At 49.1% G+C, this 20,571-nt stretch overlaps 1 protein-coding gene across 1 annotated transcript in view; it reads left to right on the top strand.

Annotated features, from left to right (window-relative positions):
* Window positions 1-5,767: 5,767 nt before the first annotated feature.
* Window positions 5,768-20,571, top strand: part of FAM174B (family with sequence similarity 174 member B) — a 31,095-nt gene continuing 16,291 nt past the window's right edge. Inside the window, exon 1 of the mRNA XM_060003639.1 lies at window positions 5,768-6,228. Coding sequence (XP_059859622.1) covers window positions 5,882-6,228 — 347 coding nt within the window. The 5' untranslated portion in view covers window positions 5,768-5,881. The remainder of the gene's footprint in view (window positions 6,229-20,571) is intronic.

Here is a 20,571-nt window from a genome sequence, read left to right as displayed (position 1 = left end):
AAGCAGGACTCCACCTCTCATACGGAGCTGAAGGGGGTGAATTATTCCCTCTTCCCCTCCTTTATCAGCTGGGACAATGACATGTGACTTAGGGCAGCCAATCAGATGCTCCAGCACAGGACTTTGAATTTCAAGGGAGTGATGAGATTCAAGAGCAGCTTAGAGGTTCACTCTTTCGTCAGTGGTGATGGCAGTGGCGTCTATGTCCAGTTACAGAGGCGGCAGTGGTGATGGTGGAACCTGCAGAACGTCTGCTGGGCAGTGCCGCTGGGCAGTAGCTTCCCTAACAGGATCCTTCCTGGGGTCTGATTTTGGCTTTGGTTCTAGAAATCCAGCCAGATTCAGTTCTTTCTTTCTTTCTTTCTTTCTCTCTCTCTCTCTCTCTTTCTTTCTTTCTCTCTTTCTTTCTTTCTTTCTCTCTCTCTCTCTTTCTTTCTTTCTCTCTCTCTTTCTTTCTTTCTTTCTTTCTTTCCTCCCTCCCTCCCTCCCTCCCTCCCTCCTTCCCTTCCTTTTTTTGCGGTACGCGGGCCTCTCACTGTTGTGGCCTCTCCCGTTGCGGAGCACAGGCTCCGGACGCGAAGGCTCAGTGGCCATGGCTCACGGACGCAACCGCTCCGCGGCATGTGGGATCTTCCCGGACCGGGGCACGAACCCGTGTCCCCTGCATCGGCAGGCGGACTCTCAACCACTGCGCCACCAGGGAAGCCCAGTTCCCTGTTTCTTGCCTGTTGGAATGGGAGGGGAAGACTATGTAGCATCCGTATCTTCTCTTCCTCCTCTCTAACAGAACCTTCCCTCTCCTTGCGGCGAGTGGGCTACTCTTCGTTGCTGTGTGCGGGCCTCTCATTGCAGTGCCTTCTCTTGTGGAGCATGGGCTCTAGGCGTGTGGGCTTCAGTAGTTGTGGCTCATGAGCTCTAGAGCACAGGCTCAGTCAGTAGTTGTGGCGCACGGGCTTAGCTGCTCTGCAGCATGGGGGATCTTCCCAGACCAGGGATCGAATCCGGGTCCCCTGCATTGGTAGGAGGATTCTTAACTATTGCGCCACCAGGGACGTCCAAGAGGAGGGTTTCTATTCCACGATTGGAAGAAGGGTTTTTCCTTCTCACTTGATGTGTATGAACTAGAAGGCAGGTTACCCCAGTTGTCACTGCAGTGTTCTTGTGACCAGCAATCACTGCAACCCTCCTAAGGTTGAAGCCAGTGCTGTGGGCAACAGAGCAGAAAGATGGAAAAATCCAGGGTCCTAGACATCATGTAACTGCTGAATCAACCACCTGGGTCTTCCTTTATATGAGAAGAGATTTCCTTTTTGTTTAATTCAGTTCAAGTTGGGTTTTTCTGTTTCTCATAGCAGAAAATATTCTAATTGATTTGCTTCTTTTTTCCACCCAAGCCTGATTATCTAAGCTCATCATCTCTCAAACAATCTTTTGGTCTCAGGAACTTTTGGTCTCTTTTTGATTTCCAGTCTTAAGAAAAATGAAGGACCTCAAAGAGGTTTTGTTACGTGGGTTATACCTACTGATCTTTACTGCATTAGAGATTTAAAATGAAAACACCTTAAAATATTAATTCAATTAGAAACAGGGTAATAAATACATTAATATTTTAACATCGATACACTGTTATGAAAATAACTATATTTTCTAAAAAAATAGAAGAGTGGCATTGTTTCAACATTTTTTGGTAAACCTCTTTATGGTCTGATTTAATGGAAAATAGCTGGAAAAACTAATACAAATGAATCCATATTCAAAACGTAAATGGATTCACAGATATTGAAAACAAGCTTATGGTTACCACAGGGGAAAGGGAAGGGGGCAAGGACAAATTACGAATATGGGATTAACAGATACAAACTATTTACTATACATAAAATAGATAAGCAACAAGGATTTACTGTATAGCACCGGTAATTATACCCAATATCTTGTAATAAACTATAATGGAATATAATCTGCAAAAAAACGGAATCACTGTGCAGTACACCTGAAACGAACACAACATTGTAAATCAACTATATTTTAATAATAAAATAAATTTCTATCAAAAAAAAGAAAATAGCTGGATTCTCATATACACTTTTGCATTCACTCTGTTGCGATTTGTTGTTTGGGCTGAAAAATATGAAGAAAATCCAGCCTCACCTAGATATGTAGTTGGAAAAAGAAGAATTTTAATAGCCTTTTCAGATAGTGTGGATATACTTCTTTAATTTCACACCAAAATTTGCGAGCAGTAGTTTCTTAAAGATTACACTGTGAAATCTGGAACCATATCAATTAACTTTTTTTTTTTTTTTTTTTGCGGTACGCGGGCCTCTCACTGTTGTGGCCCCTCCCGTTGCGGAGCACAGGCTCCGGAAGCACAGGCTCAGCGGCCATGGCTCACGGGCCCAGCCGCTCCGCGGCATGTGGGATCTTCCCGGACCGGGGCACGAACCCGCGTCCCCTGCATCAGCAGGAGGACTCCCAACCACTGTGCCACCAGGGAAGCCCCAATGAACTTTTATACTCCACTTCATCAAAATCCATTGGTCTACCTTGCACTTTGAATGGACCTTTTACCCAAGCATGATTTTGTAACATTGGCCATGCAGAAAAATTGGCTTGCTGATTTAAGCAGATCTTTCAAAATTTGACATATTTCATTATATAATATCAAAAACGCCACACTTTTTAGTATCACCACTAAGCTCATCAAAAAAGTCTTGAAGTATTGGGAAGCAGTCCAGCTCACAGCAGAAAGCCTCCTAATGGATAAGTTTTCTAAAAATTCAGATTTTAGCCTGAAGGTTTGAATTTTATCATTGGCTACCATACTGTCAGTTGCCATCCTTAAAGTGACAGGCTCATTCTTGTTCATTTTTGAGAAAATGCCTGCCAAAGACCAGGTCTGAAGTTCGTCAGGCACTCTTTTGATTAACTATGGTGTTCCATGAAAAAAGTGGCTAGTCCAGTTTGCAACTTTAAGAATCGCACGTGTTTTTTTCTTGAGACACTCATCATGGCTCAGAGTGCAGCAGATGAGATTTATGCATACTTCTTATTTTACCACATCTGACAGTAAAATGTTCTGTTCTCAAGGGTCAAGATTTAATCATTTCATGGCTCTGTCGAAGACACTATAAAGTGAAACTGGCTCTTTTTATTTTTTTTTCTGTTGTGCATGGTCATGAAGAATACAATTACTATGAGTATAGTTTGTCTTGATTCATGCTAAGACACCATCAGTTTTCATCACAATTTCTTTTGCACCATCAGTGAAAAAGACAAATAACATCTTAATGCTATTATGGAATTAGTTTTGGCTTTGCAGGTTCCCTGGAAGGGTCTCAGGGACCCCAGGAGTCCCCAGACCACACTTTTAGAACTTCTGCTTTAGCTTATGGTTGATTCTAGAAGCAACCCAACATGCTTCGATAAACTCCCTTTTCCTGAAATCAGCCCCAGTTGGTTTCTGTTGCCTGTCAGCAGTGTTCCATGTTAAAATGTCATTGTTCATGGTTGGTTGATTCAAAACGTTTAAGGAACTCTAATTTAGGGCAATTTATAAGTAAGTTCTTTGTTGTGATGGTTTGCACAGCAAATAATCAGGAAGAAGGAAAGATTCTACAGTTTCACTTTACTAAAATAATCTAACATTTATGTACATTCTTGGTGTTAAGTCAATTTTAAACAACCAAGCAAGTCTACTCCAGTCCATGAATTGTGGCAAAAGAAGGATAAGGGCACTAATGTTTTCTCCCTTCTTAGGCATGCTTCCAGCGACCTTCCTGAGCTAAGTATTATTATCCTCACTTTAGACATTAAAGACTTGAATTCTGTGGTTAAGTCTTTGGCCAAGGCCACTCAGCGGTCAGACCTCTCATCCTGGCTAGAGGCTCCAAGGCCCAGGCCTTCTTTACTCTACCACGCAGGAATTTTTGATAAGGACAAAAATATAAGCCTGTGATGTCTGAGGTTTATGCCTTAGAGCGCAGTGCTGCAAAATCATGGACGTCGCCAGTGGTTCTTTAAGAAATTTCTTTTCTAAATTCTATCATGATAATATGATAAAATGCTGGCTCTCTACCAACACATTTTTGACATACCATAAAGTGGTATTTTAGAGTTGGAAGAGACCTAAAGCATGTGATCTGTCCAAATTTCTCACCACTGGGGCATGCTGGACGATTCAACGTGCATTTCAAATAGTACCTCCTGGGCGATGACTGCTGATAACCTGATTATTGTTCATCCCACTAAATCAACATGTGTCACATTATAAGTGGCAGGCAGCTCTTTAGATGCCCCAATAATCCCTGCTTCCTGATATTCACACCCTTGTACACTTCCCTTCCCTTGTGATAAGATCTGTAACTTGCTTCTAACCAACAGAATATAGCAAAGGTGTTGGGATGTCACTTCTGTGGTCAGGTTTCCTAAGACAGTGACTTCTGTCTTGCTAACAGGGTCTTTCTATTGTCTTCTAGACTTGCACATTTCAGTGAGGCAAGCTGCCATGTTGGAAAGGCCCACATGGTAAGGAACGGTGGGCAGCCTCTGGCCAACAGCCAGTGGGGAACTGAGGCTTTCAGTTCTATAGCCCATGAACAGCTGAATCTGGCCAACAACCAGTGATTGAAGTTGGAAGCAGATCCTTCCCCAGTTGAGCCATCAGATGAGACCCCAGCCCCAGCTGACACCTTTGTGAGAGACCCTGAAGCAGAGGACCCTGCTAAGCTATGCTCAGATTCCTAAACACAGAAACTCTGCTATAATATATGTGTGTGTTTTAAGCTGTGAAGTTTGGGGATAATTTGTTAGGAAGCAATAGCTAACTACTACACTGTACTATATTTTATTTATCTGTTGCTCTTTTTAGTAGGACCAGGAGTGAGCTGTTTAAGGTCACTGAGTACTTGTCATGTGTGTTTACCTGTTACTGGAGAGCTTCCTGCCAGGATCCATCCTCATGCTGAAAGGTGGAACCTGAGGCCTGCAGTATAGTTCCTAGTGATCCAGGAAAGCCCTCTGTGCCCTGCATCAGTTCCCGACTTTGGGTCTCACACTAGAACATCCATAACTGTCTTTCTCCACTTAAGTATCATTTAGCTTACAAACCAGAGGCAGCAAGCCAATTACTCCCTGGGGTCTGAAACTTCAACCTGGGAGGAAGACTATTCCACAGCAAAGGTGTGAATGCAGAAATGCACATCCTAATCCAGTTCGTAAGCAGAGGTGCACAATGTCTGAAAGATCGAAGCCATGAGATAAGAAACTCTTTCAGAGAAAAAGAAGTTAACTGGGGAGATGTTGAACTATATGCACTGCATAGGGCATCGGACAGCCCATTTCACTCTGGAGGCTTCAGTTTCCGCATCTGTAGAATGGAGGCTTGCCCCGGGTGCCATGGTCTTTCGATTCTCAGTCTGACACAACCTGGGTTACTATGAGCAGGCTCTCTGGGTCTTGAATCAACTATTAAAGGAGGGTAACAGAAATACCTGTCTCCTAAGGGGGTTGCAGGATTAAATGAAATAGAGAAAATGTGAAATGTGCAGCACAGCGCCTGGCTATTGTTACTTCTCCAAGGGGGTGCCAGGTCCCGAGGGAACTGGGGCCGCCCGGAGAGCAGCGCAGCCCGCACCGGGCCTGGTGGCCTGCCCCGCCCACGTGGGGCTGCGGCCCGTCGAATGACTCCGTGCAACGTGTTGGTGGCGGCTGCCGCGGCGGCGGCGGGCGGCTCGGACTCTTCCGGGCGCCGCAGCTTCCTGCCAAGCACCGCGCAGTCGCCTGGCTCCGCCGCGGGAGTAGCCGGTGAAGGCCTCGTCGCCGGTGCGGGACCCAGGGCTCCGTCGCGCTCGCCCAGCCCGACCCCGGGCCGCCGGACCGCACCATGCGCGCCGCGCCGCCGGCCGCGCGGCTTCTGCCGCTGCTGGTGCTGCTCGCGCTCCTGGCCGCGCCCGCCGCCCGCGCCAGCAGAGCCGAGTCCGCCGCCCCGCCGCAGTCCGGATCCGAGCGCCAGCCGCGGCCACCGCCCGGCCCTGGGCCCGGGAACGCCACCGGGATGGGCTCCGGGGAGGCGGCGGGCGGCGGCGGCGGCAGCTCCAACAGCAGCGGTGACGCCCTGGTGACCCGCATCTCCAGCCTGCTCCGCGACCTGCCCACCCTGAAGGCGGCCGTGATCGTGGCGTGCGCCTTCTCCGCCTTCCTCATAGCCTGCCTGCTGCTGCGCGTCTTCAGGTGGGTCCGCCGCCCCTTTGCAGCCCCCGCGGGCCAACTTGCACCGCCAACCTGCTGTCACTGCGCGCCCGCCGCACCTGCGCGCACCGATGCTCCGGCCCCGGCGCCTGGGTGCGCTCCCGCTAGCCCGGGACTCCCGGCCCTGCTCCACAGGGTTGCACTCGGCTGGTTTTCCCTGCTACACACTTTAGGAATTTTCTCCCCTTCGAACGATATCTCTATCTATAGCTATAGCTGTAGCTATAGCTATGATATGTATCTATATATATCAATAAATATATAAAAAATATTGAATTCCTTTTCACTCTCCACTAATGCTTAACACTCTCCATCGCGCTCCGAATTATGACACCCTTACACGGAATTTATTTTTATACCTATTTCATAGATGAGGAAAAATTTTCCGGAGAGGCAAGGTGGCTTATTCAAGTAGGCTCAGTGGTGGAAGTAGGATTTGAACCTTACCCACCTTGCTGAGCCTCCCTCTGTTCCCTCTGAGGGCTTCTCAGGCACCACCTGCTGTTTTTTCTTTACATCCGTTCTGCTACCAAAAGAAGCAGTGTCTAGCCTGTGGGGATACCTGTGGGAGGCGCACATTGCGCCAGGGATTGGAGCTGGGCTTTAGGGTGTTTGGCCATCCTTGGTGGCCTCAGTGACTTTCTGCCTACCACCCTGCCTGAATGAACTGCCGCAATGAAGATGTGCAGGGGCATGAGGGATCTTGGAGAGGCTTTTTGTAGGTTGCTCAAGTTCAGGGAGAAAGTGGGAAATTAGAAAGGATGGCCGGGGTCTCTGGAGCAGGGGGATGGAGAGGGCTACAGGGGATGCAGGGAGGGTTGCATTTCCCCCTAATGCCTGGGAAATTCTGGTTTTGCGGGAAATGAACCAAATGTGTCCTGTTACTCAGGCGGGCCTCTGGGAAATCTGGGCATGTGTGTGTCAGTTATTCACAGCCTGTGCCTTCCCCTTCCAAGTGTATACAGTGTGCTTGGGTGTTTGATCAGCTGTTGGAGGTTTGGGGCCAGGGGCTTGTGAGCTTTTTCAGAGCAGGAGCAGAAACCAGATCTGGAAAGGCCGGGTTGGGAGCTCTCCCTTGAGGTTTGCTATTGGTTGCTGTGTGACTTTGAGTCAAGGTGTTTCTTTGTGGGGCCATAGGATTAAATGGTAGTGGTCCTGAGAAAATGGAGAAGGGGGAACTGTGGGCCCACATCCCCTCGCCCCATCCCCTGCCCTGGCTCCGGCTACATTGTTTTCCACTGTGCTGATCCCCTGATGTGCAGCAGATGTTGAATTGCCCCTCTCTGTACCCCATCCTTCCCGCTGCCCTTTATCCTCTGCTTGCAAACTTCAGTGGCTCCCTGTAGCCACTACCTGGATGTGGCATTCAGACCCTTACAGACTAGCTCCAGTGCACCTTGTGGCCATCAGCCAGCCCTTCTGAACCTCCTGTCACTTCTCTCCTGACACTCCCTGCGGCTGGCTTGTGCTCGTCCACTCCTGGGCCAGTTCCCACTGCACACTTGCCATGACTGCACGCAGCCACCGGGGCCCAGCTCCCACGCTCCGTCCTCTGGGTAGTGTTCCTGGACATCCGAGCCAGGCTGTTGCTTCCTTTTCTGGCCTCCCCCAGCCCTAGCCTTGTGCATCCTCCGTACGGCCCTTCTCACGCCAGGCTGGTGGCTCCCCCACACAGCAGACAGTCCTGGACGGTGGGCATGTCCAGTCCCCGTGCCCAGGGACGGCCTGGCCTTCAGCAGGTGCGCCGTAGTCCTTTACTGCCTTCCTGATTGTTCAGTTGCGTTGAACGTTGGTGCCTAGAGCAGCTCTGAGCCTGGAGGTTTGAAACATTTTGCTCAAAATAGGCCGCTCAGCCCACAAGGCGGTGCACTTCTTAAGACGGTATTTGAAGTATTTTGCCAGTCTGCTCCGTATTACCCAGGAGCGGGGCCGAAAAGCAAGCAGCATGTGGCCAGATGTGAGGGCACGTGTTTGAGCAGGAGAGCCGGTACTCAGGGCTGGAAGGGATGGGTCCTTGCTGGCCTGTGAGCTGGGCGTTGGAGGAAGGTTCCGACTTCACAGGAGAGGCTCCTTATGGATGTGCCTTCTCTTTCCAGGAAGGCCTTCTTGTTGGGGAGAGTTTCCAGGGGTTCAGCTGACACCCCAGTTCTGATGTGGATAGGAACTTACAGCATTTTACAGCTGGGAAGGGCCTTGATGGTACACAGGTCCCATGTGCTCCTTTGCAGAGGAGAAAGTTGCATCCCAGGGCGGGGAGTAAGTCATCCGGTAGACTCTAGAACACTACAAGTCTGTGGTCTGTACTGTGACCTTTCCACAGGCCGCTGCACGCTCGCTTCATCGGGCTTCCTGAAGGCCTGCTGCCCTGACTGGGTGTCTTCCTTACCTGCTTCCCCTCCTAGCCCCTTAGCATGCAGTCACCACATCCTGGCTATTCTGCCTCTCAAGTCTCCCTGAGACTGTCTCATCTGGGCCATACCCCTTCCTCCACGGGAGCTTCCCCACCTGCCAGCCCTTCTGCCTGACTCACCTCCCTCCCTCGTGTCCGGAGTCACAGCAGTGCCCTTCAGGCTGGCGTTCCTGCAGCCAGCCTTGTCCCCACTCCCACCCATCCTCCCTCGTCTGGTTTCACCCTTCTTCTGCCCACTCATCCCCCCGTGCGCAGGCTTCCAGTGTGCTGGCAAGCTGGCTGTGTCTAACCAGGGCCCCGCCTCCCTCTCAAGACCCCATCTCAGCTGTGCCCACTGTTCCCGCCCTGCTGGACCTTCAGGTGTTCTCCAGCGGCATCTGGTGGCCTTAGCCCGGCATGTGCCTCTGACCCTCTGCTTGGGGTCCCCTCCACCACCAAGACTACGTGGCCAGCTCATTGCTGTTTGCCTGCCTGTGTGTCACCTCCTCTGAGAAGCCTCCCAGCAAGGCCCCCTTCCAGAGCACATGTGAGTTTGGGATTTTCTACTTGGAGTCAAGAGTGTCGCTGAACTTACTGGGCGGAGGGCTCCTAAGAGCAGGACTGGCCCTTAATCGTTTGTGCCTCTCTAATGCCTGCTGTGGCTACAAGCACAAGCTGGCATCTGATAAAGGTATTTTTAGCAAATGAATGAACCCCTAAGTATTTTGCTTTGCTGATGCTTTGCTGATGCGTCTCAAAATGTCCTCTGTGATGAGCTGCATGGCTGATGCTGGGAACCTGTGAGATCGGGACTTATTTGGACAGTGGCCGCCATTTCCTTAACGATGGATACAGAGAAGGGAGGGAGGTAAAGGAGGAAGAGTGTAGTAAGTATTATTGCTTATACATAACCCGTGTGTCTGTTTTCCCTGAAGGAGTCGCTTTGCCAGACAACAGAAAGAATGTGGATCCAAGGAAACTGTTACAATTAGAAGCAAAGAATGTGTATCGTGGTAAGAAAGATATATACCTTTAACCAAGCAGTCCCATTTCTAAGGTACGCACAGTTTTTACTGCAATACCTATTCTTTGCTTCTAATTTTATTACTTAGGAGAGGAAGCAAAGATGCATGGCCAATGAAGTCCAGAGCAGTTCTGTTTAACAGTGAAGAGATTTAAGTAACCTAGGTATCTAACAATTGAGCATTGGTTAACTAAATTATGGTAGTGCTTACAGTGAAATACTGTGCAGCTGTGAAAAATGATGATGCTAATATAATACTCACTATATGCTGGTTGAGTGAAACAGGTTACAAAACAGCATGTGTAGTATGAGCTCATTAAATAAATAAATAATATATATATATATATGGATGTGCAAAGAATTTTTTGTATGCGTGTGTACATGTGTGACTGTGGGAGATTCTTCATTATGTATTTATTTATTGTTTATGATATATTTCTACATTGTCTGAATTTCCTCTCAATGGACATTTATTCATTTTCTTTCTCCCTGTCTGTGCACTCAGCTCCTTGCTACATCCTTAGGTGTGTCTTCCTGAGGACCTGTATGAGAGAGTCTGGGGTGGACCCCTAGGAGTGGGATTCCTGGGTCCCAGGGGTACTCTTACACGGTTTCCTTGAGTATGTACCAGTTTACCCTCCCACCTGCAGTATCTGGGGGTTCTCAGATCCTCCCGTCATATCTGACACTTAGTATTATCTGACTTTCTAATGTTTTTCAATCAGATGGGTATGATTGGGTATCTCATTGCTTGCTTTTGCAGATCTCCAGTTCTTATTGAGGTTGAGTAGCTGTCTCTTCCCATACTTATTAATCAATCTGATGTCCCATCTGCAGAATCATTTACAGTTTTTTCATGTATTGGAATCATTAAGGAAAACTGTTTAAAGACTGGAGACAAACTTGGAGGGAGGGAAAGGCAGTTTGGAGGCAGAGCGCCCTCGAGCCAGAGTACCTTCAGGTATATGTGTGTGTGTGCGTGCACGTGTGCATGTGTGTGTGTGTGCGTGCACGTGTGTGTGTGTGTGTGTGCAGTTCTGCCTGGCTTGCAGTAGGGCCAGCCTCCCTAGGTCTGTTGCTTGACATGTTTATGAGAGCTGGAAGGAAATCAAGAAAGAAGCTGTGTTTAGGAAGTAGAAAACTCCTCCAATTTTTGGATGTTGGAAAGCGTCTCATGGGGTCTCATGGATTCAGGGTTAACAAGCGTAAGCCAGTGGCCGCTGTCCAGTACCTTTTGCCCCCCATGCTCTCTCAGGTCTGACTTTACCCTTTGAGATCTGAGGGGGAATCTGACTTTACTCTGTGGTGTCTTATGAACGAGGTGGAGACAAGTTAGAAACTGCCACCTGAAACCACGACTTTCATCTCCTCCTGGGGATCCTTTCCCCGTCCTGTCGAGTCTCCCAGCTCTCCTGCCCAGGCCACACTTCTCCCAGATCTCTGTTGGCTGCATGCCCAGCTACTTATTTCAAAAGCTGTGTAAAATCGTCTTATCTGAAAGGAGGGTTGTTTTGGTGCTTCCTGGGGGACGAAGAGGAAGACAAATTCTAAGTGATCTGACATTGCCCAGCTGTTGCACTTGGATCAGTGGCAGAGTTGCACGCTGTCGTGTCCTGAAGACGCCGGAACCACGGGAGCTTAGTGAGTTACTAAGCCAGGTCTTTGAAAAGGAATAAAAACGTTCCTGCTTCTCCTGGATTCCCCGGATCTCCCATTGTCTGTGTATTTATATTTGTCCTAAGAATAAAAGTTATTTAAGAGAACATCTAGAAGTTTAATGCTTTCAGGATTTGGGGAAAGTGTTCTGAAAAGTTTTTAGTTATTGCTCATTAGTATATCAATATTATTTTAATAAATTGGAGCTTGGGGCAGAGCCCTGGTTAGAAAGTTAAGCCCCTTTTTATGACTTTGAGATTGTGGCGCTGGTGTAGCACCAGGAGGTCATTTTTAAAAAATTTTATTGAAGTAGGGTTGATTTACAATGTTGTGTTTAATTTCTACTGTACAGCAAAGTGACTCAGTTATACATATATATATTTTTTATCATATTCTTTTCCATTATGGCTTATCATAGGATATTGAATATAGTTCCCTGTGCTGTACATAGGATATTGAATATAGTTCCCTGTGCTGTACATAGGATATTGAATATAGTTCCCTGTGTATATTCCCTGAATACAGGACCTTGTTGTTTATCAGGAGGTCATTTTTGATTGCTTGACCAAGGTTTTGAATTGGGGGAGAAGCTATAGTTGTGAAACATATTTATCTTAATTTAATTTTTACTTTTCAAGTGGGTTTTCTTTTTTCTTTGTTTTCCAGTTTTATTGGGATAAAATTGATACACAGAACTGTATAAGTTTAACGTGGACAACATAACGACTTGACTTACATATATTGTGAAATGATGACCACGATAAGTATAGTGAACATCCATCATCTCATAGATGCCAAAAAAGGGAAAAAATCATTTTTTTCCTGGTAATGAGAACTTTTGGGGTCTACTCTCTTAGCAACTTTCCCATCTATCACACAGCAGTGTTAGCTATAGTCATAATGCCCACTCCATCCCCAGGACTTATTGGTCTTATTGGAAGGTTGTACTTTCATCCAATTCCCATGGATGTTTAATCTTACACACCACAGTAAAGAAAGTGTTAAATAAATCTAACCCAGCAAAAATCCAGATTAAAAAAAAAACAACAGGGTAGAGAGTATGCCCTTGATTCAGCTTTCCACCAAGATGAAAAAGAAGTCATAGCGTGTGGGAGGAATAGGGTCCCTCAAGTGGTTCTTTCCTGGGCGGATTCTGCCTGCTTTGGGGTCATTTAGCAATTTCTGGGGACGTTTTTGATTGTCATGACTTGGGGAGGGGGATGCTACTGGCATCTTGTGGGTAAAGGCCAGAGATGCTGCTGGACATCCTACAGTACCCAGGACAGACCCCCTTAACAAAGAATGATCCAGCCCAAGATGACAGTAGCACAGGTGCGGGCCTCCTGGTTGTCCACGTGAGCAGTTTACTGAACCTTTCTGGGCATCTGCTTCCCAGCACTAATTAAAGTACCTGCTTCCCAGGGCTGTTGGGATGTTTGGAATGAGATTGGCTCAATCAAACCCCTGGCTCCCCTTTAAGCAGCCAAGTGTCCTATTGTATTTAAAAAAACGATTCTGAAACCAGATGTAATTTATACCCAACCTTTTGGTCTTGCTTTTGCCTGTAAATGAGGATTCAGCCATATGGCCAAGATCATCAGGCAAGTGCATCTGTTTCTGAGCCTTGCAGATATGACACTGGTGACTCTTTAGCCTGCGTGAGCCTCCCCGGACACCTAGGACCCCATGTAGGGTCCCGCACACAGCTGAATTCCCCTGGGGAAGGAGGTGCCTCATGACTGCCCTTACTGACAGGCCTGTGAGGACTCAGGAGCTGCCACTGATCCCTTCCATCAAGTTGGAAAGGGAGGAAAATCTCTCTTTAATTTAACCCTGAGCCCCCCGGCTTATTTGGCTTTGCCTGTAAACTCTTATGCCCATGTACTCATCGAGTGTGGGGGCTTTGCCAACACAGGCCCTTCTGGAGACACGGGGCACATCTAGGGGTGGGGTGGGGGTCTCCAGTGTCAGTGTCTGCATGCATCCTGTACGGAGAGTGTCACAGAAGGGAAACCCTCCCAGATTTAAGCAGAGAAGGCTTCATAGGTTGTGCCTGGGATTTTAGTTTTATGGCTGATGTTTTGGTTCTAACTATTTACAAAGGGAAATTCTGGGACCACGAATTTAGAATCATGTTGTCATGGTTTCACTTTAAAAATCTGTATTTAATCTTCCTGGCAATCTGCCAGGAATCCAGACTTGCTATTTATTTTCCTGAGGGTGCAGGGAGGAGGCAACCCCCTCTCATTGGCAGGTGTGGAGCAGAAGAGGGGCCATGGCAAAGAGCCTGGGCAGGGCTCTTCAGGCCTGGGAGGGCTTCAGGCCCTTGTAACCTCTTGGGTGTGGGCTTTCTTTGCACTCAGAGTGCCACTGAGCTCCCTCCTTCTACCCATTGTACAGATGAGGAAACTGAGGCCAGGAAATGGGAAGGGTTTGTTAAGGTCACCCAGTGAGTTTGTAGGAAAAGTAGGACTCAAGGCCAGGTGTTCTGATGCTCAGCCTGGCCTCTCCTGGGCCTCCAAGATGTGGCGGGCTGGGTTTTAGCCTGGTCAGTTGAGTCTCCCCAACGCTCAACCAGGGACCCAGGAGAGAGCATGGCTGAATGGATGGAGCAATCTTACCAGTGTATTTAATGACCCATTGGAAGCCTAGAAGGTGCTGAGAGAATATAGCTGAGGTGAAGGAGTTTCCGATTCAATCTGGAAGATAGGATAATGCCTTTGTATGATTCTGCTTGGCAGGTGAAAGGCAATCTAATTCTGTAGGGGAGTCATGTGTCAGAAGCAACACTTGATAAGTTGCCAGAGGACTTATCAAAGCCCCAGGGACTTTGGCGGGGGACATAGTGGTCAGGGAGGGCATATGGGGATGAGTAGAAGGATTAGGACCTGATGGGGTGGGAGAAGAGGTTCTTCCAGGACCGGCTGGCCGAGCGGGTTTTGTGGTGGGCAGGGTTTGTGAAAATGATCATCTGGAAATCATGGTGACAATAATAATAATAGCAACTAATATTTATTAAGCCCTTACTGTATACCAGCCTCTGTGCTAAACATTTTATATGTTTCCTCATCCCTGTGAGGAGTGTCCTGTCGGAATCCCATTTTACAGATGAGTAAATCAAGTTGCAGAGTGATGAAGTGTCTTGCTGAAGGCCATATGGCTGGGGAAGGGCAGGAGTCTGATTTCCAATCCAGCATTCCTCCCCCACTCCTTTTCCTGTTGCAGCCGGATTTTGGAAGACAGGAATCCCAGCCAGAGGATTTGGAGATTAGTAGTGGGTCAGAGGAGCAGATGGAGGATTTGAATACAGGAGTGTAATGATGAAAGGGCTGCTTCAGTAATGCTGACCCCTTTTAGGTGCTTAACATGTATTTGCTGAGTGACTGGATGAATAGTGATGTGGCTGCCTCGGGGATGCAGGATGGCGGGGGAGACCAGTGGAAGGTGCTGGAAGGACCAGGAGGGAGGGCTGCAGATTCGAGTGGGTGAAGAGGAGGATGAAGAGGAAAGTGTCAGGAGGACCGGAAGGGCCTGGAGAGGTGGGCGTGGTGAAGGGGATGGTCAGGCAGGGGAGAAGCCTTGGTGAGAAAGAGGGTGACAGAAACACCATGGAAACGCCAGCCACGCAGCTGGACATCTCGGCTTGCGGTGGCAGGGTTGGGAGTTCTGTCAAGAAGTGACTGTGCCTGAAGTGTGGACTGTCCCTGAAGTGGGGGGCAGTGGCGGCAAGGACTGACACCCCCGTGCCTCCTCTACCACGTGGCAGGGACAAGTGGATACTGAAAGGGTCATTTATGACATGTGTCCCGAAGCACAGTGACCCCAGAATTTCAAGGCTGTGGTTGTGTCCCTGGGTCCACCAAAGAGTCCCTCTCGGTCATCTTGCCACTGCCCTTGAACCAACAGAGCCGCCCCTAGAGGCTTCCTTCCTCACTTTTGGCCTCGCTTGCCTCTCCTGGCACCTCACAGACGGGTGAAGTGGACCCAACCCTTTGCAAACACACTTGGGAGCTGGAGGAACAGGTCTTGGGGCATTTGCTGCGGCCACGTTTCACGTGGCTCCTTAGACAGGTCAAAGCCGGGGCGTACTTATTTTTTCTTGGAAGAATGAGAGTTGGATCTGTCCCTCAGGGATTGAGGGAAGGAAAGGGAAACAAGGGTGGGGGGCAGGTAGAGGCGTAACCCTGAGGAGTTATGAAGAGGAACCCTAAGACTTGTCAACGGTATGTGGTCCTGTGTGAAATGGAAGCCCGGGACACACTGTGCATTGGGTGCTGGAGGCCGGCGTTGTGATCAGTCAACGGTGGTGTCACTTTGTTAATCCTGAGGGGACAGTGCCCAGGAGAGGAGGGGAACAGCTAGGCTGTATAGGTAATGACTAGTACCTCTTCATCGTGACTGAACTGCTGGTGAACAGATCTAGGACCTCAGTTGACAGTGAGAATCAGGCCATCTCTCTGGGCCCATGATTTTGGCTCAATTATTCAGTGTCACTCATGCGTGGCACCCAGGACCAAATAAACCATGGCCAGGAAGCTAAGTCAGAGGTTGCAGACTGACGGCCCACAGATACGTTTTTTTGTTTTGTTTTGATCTGCACAGTGGTTCTGTTTTCATTTTTTATTAAAGTGCCGTTGATTTACAGTGTTTCACGTGTATAGCAAAGGGATTCAGTTATGCATACATACATACATACATACATATATATATATTCTTTTTCAGATTCTTTTCCATTGTAGGTTATTACAAGGTATTGAATATAGTTTCCTGTGCTATACAGTAGGTCCTTGTTGTTTATCTATTTTATATACAGTAGTGTGTATCTGTTAATCCCCAATTCCCAATTTATCCCTCCCCCCCTTTTCCCCTTTGGCAAGCATAAGTTTGTTTTCTATGTCTGTGAGTCTATTTCTGTTTTGTAAATAAGTTCATTTGTATCATTTTTTTAGATTTCACATATACGCAGTGTTTCTAACAACTGAGATAACTGAGAACACTTAAAATTGGGAGTCTTCACATCAAAATCCAGATCTGCTTTTCTCAACAGATGGGAATACTGGAAACGCAGTGCCTCTGTAACGAGGGGCGGGTAGGGGGGGCGGAGAGCTGGGTAGCCACCGTCCCATCTCGTCTGTGTTTGTGAGTGCCAATCCTCGTGTCTCCTTGACTCCAAGACCGAGCGTTGGCTGTCATTTGTCACCGCGTTTGTTCTAATGTTTACATCACACCAGGCTCGCTTCACTGCTTTCCTGCGCCTGTGGGCTCTGGGGCGTTTGAGTCATCCCGCTTGACTGGGTGCTGGTACTGGAGCAGAGTGTCTGGCGTGGTGGGGAGGACAGGCGTCAGGTGTGGCAGCGCTGCTCGTGTACCTGGAAGTCTCTGGAACACCTGTGTCTGGGAGGGCTTGGCCGGAGCCCTGTTAGAGCTGGGCTGCCTGAGGTCCTGAAGCTCTCACTGCACTAGAGGAAAATGCTTTTGTCTCCTGTAACCGAGAGTCTCAAGTGGCCCATCTGGAGCGGAGCCAGATGAGATTCAGATCACGCTGGTGTTGGGCTCGTTTAAACTGCTTTAAAAGGATGGTGATGGGTAGAGCGCAGGGGCTGTGCCCAAGGCTGGAAAGGGAGGAGGCTGGGGCTTGGGAATTGTACCCTGGTCGCCAGCCTTGGGTTTGCCCCCGAGCCTGGGGCCCATCCCAGGTCATCGCCCCTTCTTGGGAGACATGGCGCTGTTGTCACTGGCTCTCCGGCATCTGCTTCCCTACATGGTGGGGCTGCACAGTGGGTTTTGGGGTCGTGTCCTTTCTCCAAGTTTGCTTGGTTTTCTAGGGAAGGCTCAGTTTTGTCATGTTCTGAGGGGGGAAGATGCAGGGTAGAGGTCAGAGGTTAAAAACAGGAAAGGCCTCTGTCCTCAGAGCACTGGAAGCTTCGGCCGGGTGCGAAGGCGGGCAGCTGACTCACGGCAGCCGCTTGATCCGATCTCTCCCCTACACATGCCGTTTTCATCTTCTGTATTAATTTTCCAAATGTCAAAGGTAACGTGCTCTTTGGAACGAGTAGTGTGGTTTCAGCAGAAGGCTGGCCCTCGAGCCACAGAGCTACTTCAGTGGGCTTCACACTGAAAACAGCTCAGGGGGAGGAAAGGCCAGAGATGCTGGGTTTGGCTCCTAAAGTCACCAGGTGAGCAGGAGACGGCAGGCAGCCTCTGGGTGGGACAGGGGGGCCCCCGGGCCTCTCCAGGAGAAGGGTCTCCTGTCCAAGAGGCAGGCCTGACACACACGTGGTCTGTTTAAATTTTTATCTTAACTACCTTCTTTGAATTTTATTTATTTATTTACTTGTTTGTTTGAAAAATAGCTCATATATTCACATGGTTTGAAATTCACGAGGAGCCAGAGGGTATAGTGAACAATCTCCTTCTTAGCCCCGCCTGCCCTTCGGCCCCCCAGCTTCCTTCTCCGGGTGCTGTCAATTTCTTGTGACTCTTTCCAGAGAGATTTTATAAGTATAGAAATGAATGAATGTGATAGATACACATACGTACATATCTATCTATCTTTCCTGCTTTTAATGACAGCTCTATAAGATGTAATTCGCATGCCATACAGGTGTCCCGTTTAAAGTGTCCAAATCATGGTTTTTAGTACATTCACAGAGTTGCGCACCATCACCCCAGTCAACGATAGAAGACTGTTGTCATTCCAGAAAGAAACGTGAGCTCGTTATCGGTCACTCCTCATCTCTCTCCCAGGCCCCACCGCGGTGAGCTCTGCCACCAGCACCCTAGCTGCACTGCGGAAGTGCGTGACGTGGATACGAAATTCGGGTTCAGGGTGAGGGACTTGCCAGGAGGCTCACAGACAAAGGAGTTGCTGGGCTGAGACGGAATCGCACCCCTGGACGTGCAGCCTGTGGATCTGACGGCCGCACCCCCAGACTGAACTTCTGACAGCAAACTAACCCGTCCGGCTTTGCATTGTTTTGTGTCTCTTTGCAGGGGAGGGTGGGGAGGGCAGGCCCCTCTCCACGTGGGTCCTCTGGGCTCCCACTCTGCTCCCCAGCCTCCGTGTCTGCCTGAGCCGTGCGCCGGGGAGCACTGGGAAACCAGTTTCCGACCAGCTGTTGAGCGGGCCTTTGAGTAAACCAACCCTCTGGCTTTAGGATTACATTTCAGAGTAAGAGAATTTGAACTTCTCCTCTGTCTAGTTAGACATGTTTGTTTTGGCCCCAGTGGAACGATCCTTTGTCTCTTCTCGAGCTTCTCTGGTCTTGCTGGGTCCTGTGAAGCACAACGTGGGCATTTACTTAAAACCACCCTTTAAGTAAATGCCACCGTCTCTCCGTGGAGGCCACTTGGTGTAACGGGACCTCGTACCAGAAAAGAAAAATTACGGCGAAGGGGCCATGCTGTTGCAGGTGGGCCAGCAATATCTTTTCCCTTCCTTCTTCCCTGAATCTCCCCCTTCTTGGGCGGGGAGCGCTGTGACAGTTGTGGCAAAGCTGCCTTCCTGCTTGTGCCTCCCACCCACCCCCGGGTAGGCGAGGAAGCAGGGCTGTAAGAAGAAACACCGGGATAGGAACCCAAGTCTGACTCTAACCTGGGGCTCTGTCTAGAACCCGTTGCTTCTTTCTCAAGCTGTGTCCTCGAGGCTGACCCACTGCCCTCCCCCCCGGGGACACGTGGGTGACTGCAGATTCTCTGAAGCTGGGTAGCCTTAGCCTTTCCCTCAGACCGGGATGCTGGTGAACAGCCCTGTGGGAAGATCACCAGGATGCTTGTCGTCTCGGAGAACCTGTTCACAGGTCTCCCTGAGTGAAAACCTTCACGATGTTGTCACTGACGTGCATTATATGTATGGTTCCTTGTTTCTAGAACCAGAAACAGGGAAGAGTCCCAGGGTTTTAAAGGATCAGACAAAATGGGAAAATTATACTTACACGTGGAAGGTTTGCTGTTAAAATGTGGGAGAATCCCGAGATGGTGTTTATCATTACAGCCATGCCTTTTTTCCTTCGAGACCCTGTGACAACGTTTAGGGTTCCTTTGTTTGTGGGTGACAGAAAGCCCTGACCAGACTGGCTTCGGTGACAAACAGAGTAGCATTGTTGGTGTCAAGGCGGGCTGGCATCATAGTAGACTTGGAGCTGGTCTCTCCCTCCAATCTGTCCTCTACCATGTTGGCTTTATGTTCCATTTCTAGAAGACGGCGATGCAGCTCTCACCTGGGTGAGTTACTGACCCCTTTCCTGCCTGCCTAGCAAAGGTCACTGGCTCTGATTAGTCCCATACTCCCCCCAGCCTCCCAGCCATGGCCCCGGGGGTTACAATACACTGATTCTGATTCAGGTTTAAGTCCCATGGTCCACTCCTGGAGCTGGGGGTGTGGCCAGTGGTCAGGCCTCCTCACCCACGGGGACCATGGAGAGGGGCATTCACCAAGGATACAGATGCCCAAAGGAGGGAGGAGACGGAGGCTGGGCTGCCCCAAACCAACATGTGTCCTGAGGGAGTCACCGTTAGAAAGAGTTGACGAGAAGTCTGCCCAGATCAATTTGAAATAGGAATGTGTGAGCTGTGGTAAGCGACAAGTTCCAGAAAGTGTGTACCAAGGGCAAAGAGTTTCTTGGTGTTAAAGAGAAGTGGAGGCGGAGTCTAGTGGCGGTGTGAAGTGGGCTTGCAGAGGGAGTAAGTGGGGGACCTGGCACCTTGCCTCTTGCCCGGCACAAGGTGGTTCAAGGTGAGCCTCCAGGGAGGTTCGTGCTGGAGCAGCCCTTGGTCCTTGGTCCTGGGGAGATCGACCTCTCTGAGGCTCAGTTTCCTCGTCTGGAACACAGAGATAACAGCGCTGCCGTATAGGGTGATTTATATGTTTTGCATGTGACGTTACACGTAAATTGCTTAGCTGGCACCCGGGAGGAGCTCAGCTCTTAGGGACCGCTGTTGATCAGAAAAGATGCGTTAGAGCATCCACACTCAGAAGAGACAGCAGGACTCGGTGAGGTCACGTAGGCTTTGAACGAATCTGTTTTCCCCTTATCTCACGTCTTCCTCTCCGAGGCCGGGTGTCTCCGTTCTCTGACCCGGGACAGTGAGGCTTGGGGATCTAAGGGTCTGCGGGAAATGCTGGTCGACTATTCATGCATTTCCCAGCTTCTGACTCACACACAGCTAGTAAAGGAAGGGCTCACCTTTTAATTTGAAAAACACATGAGGTGAGGCCCCCTCCACCCAGCCCTCCCCACGCGACTCCAATCATACA

Source organism: Delphinus delphis, chromosome 2 (assembly GCF_949987515.2).
Source record: "Delphinus delphis chromosome 2, mDelDel1.2, whole genome shotgun sequence".
Lineage (NCBI taxonomy): Eukaryota > Metazoa > Chordata > Mammalia > Artiodactyla > Delphinidae > Delphinus > Delphinus delphis.
This window is presented reverse-complemented; position numbering and strand designations above follow the sequence as displayed.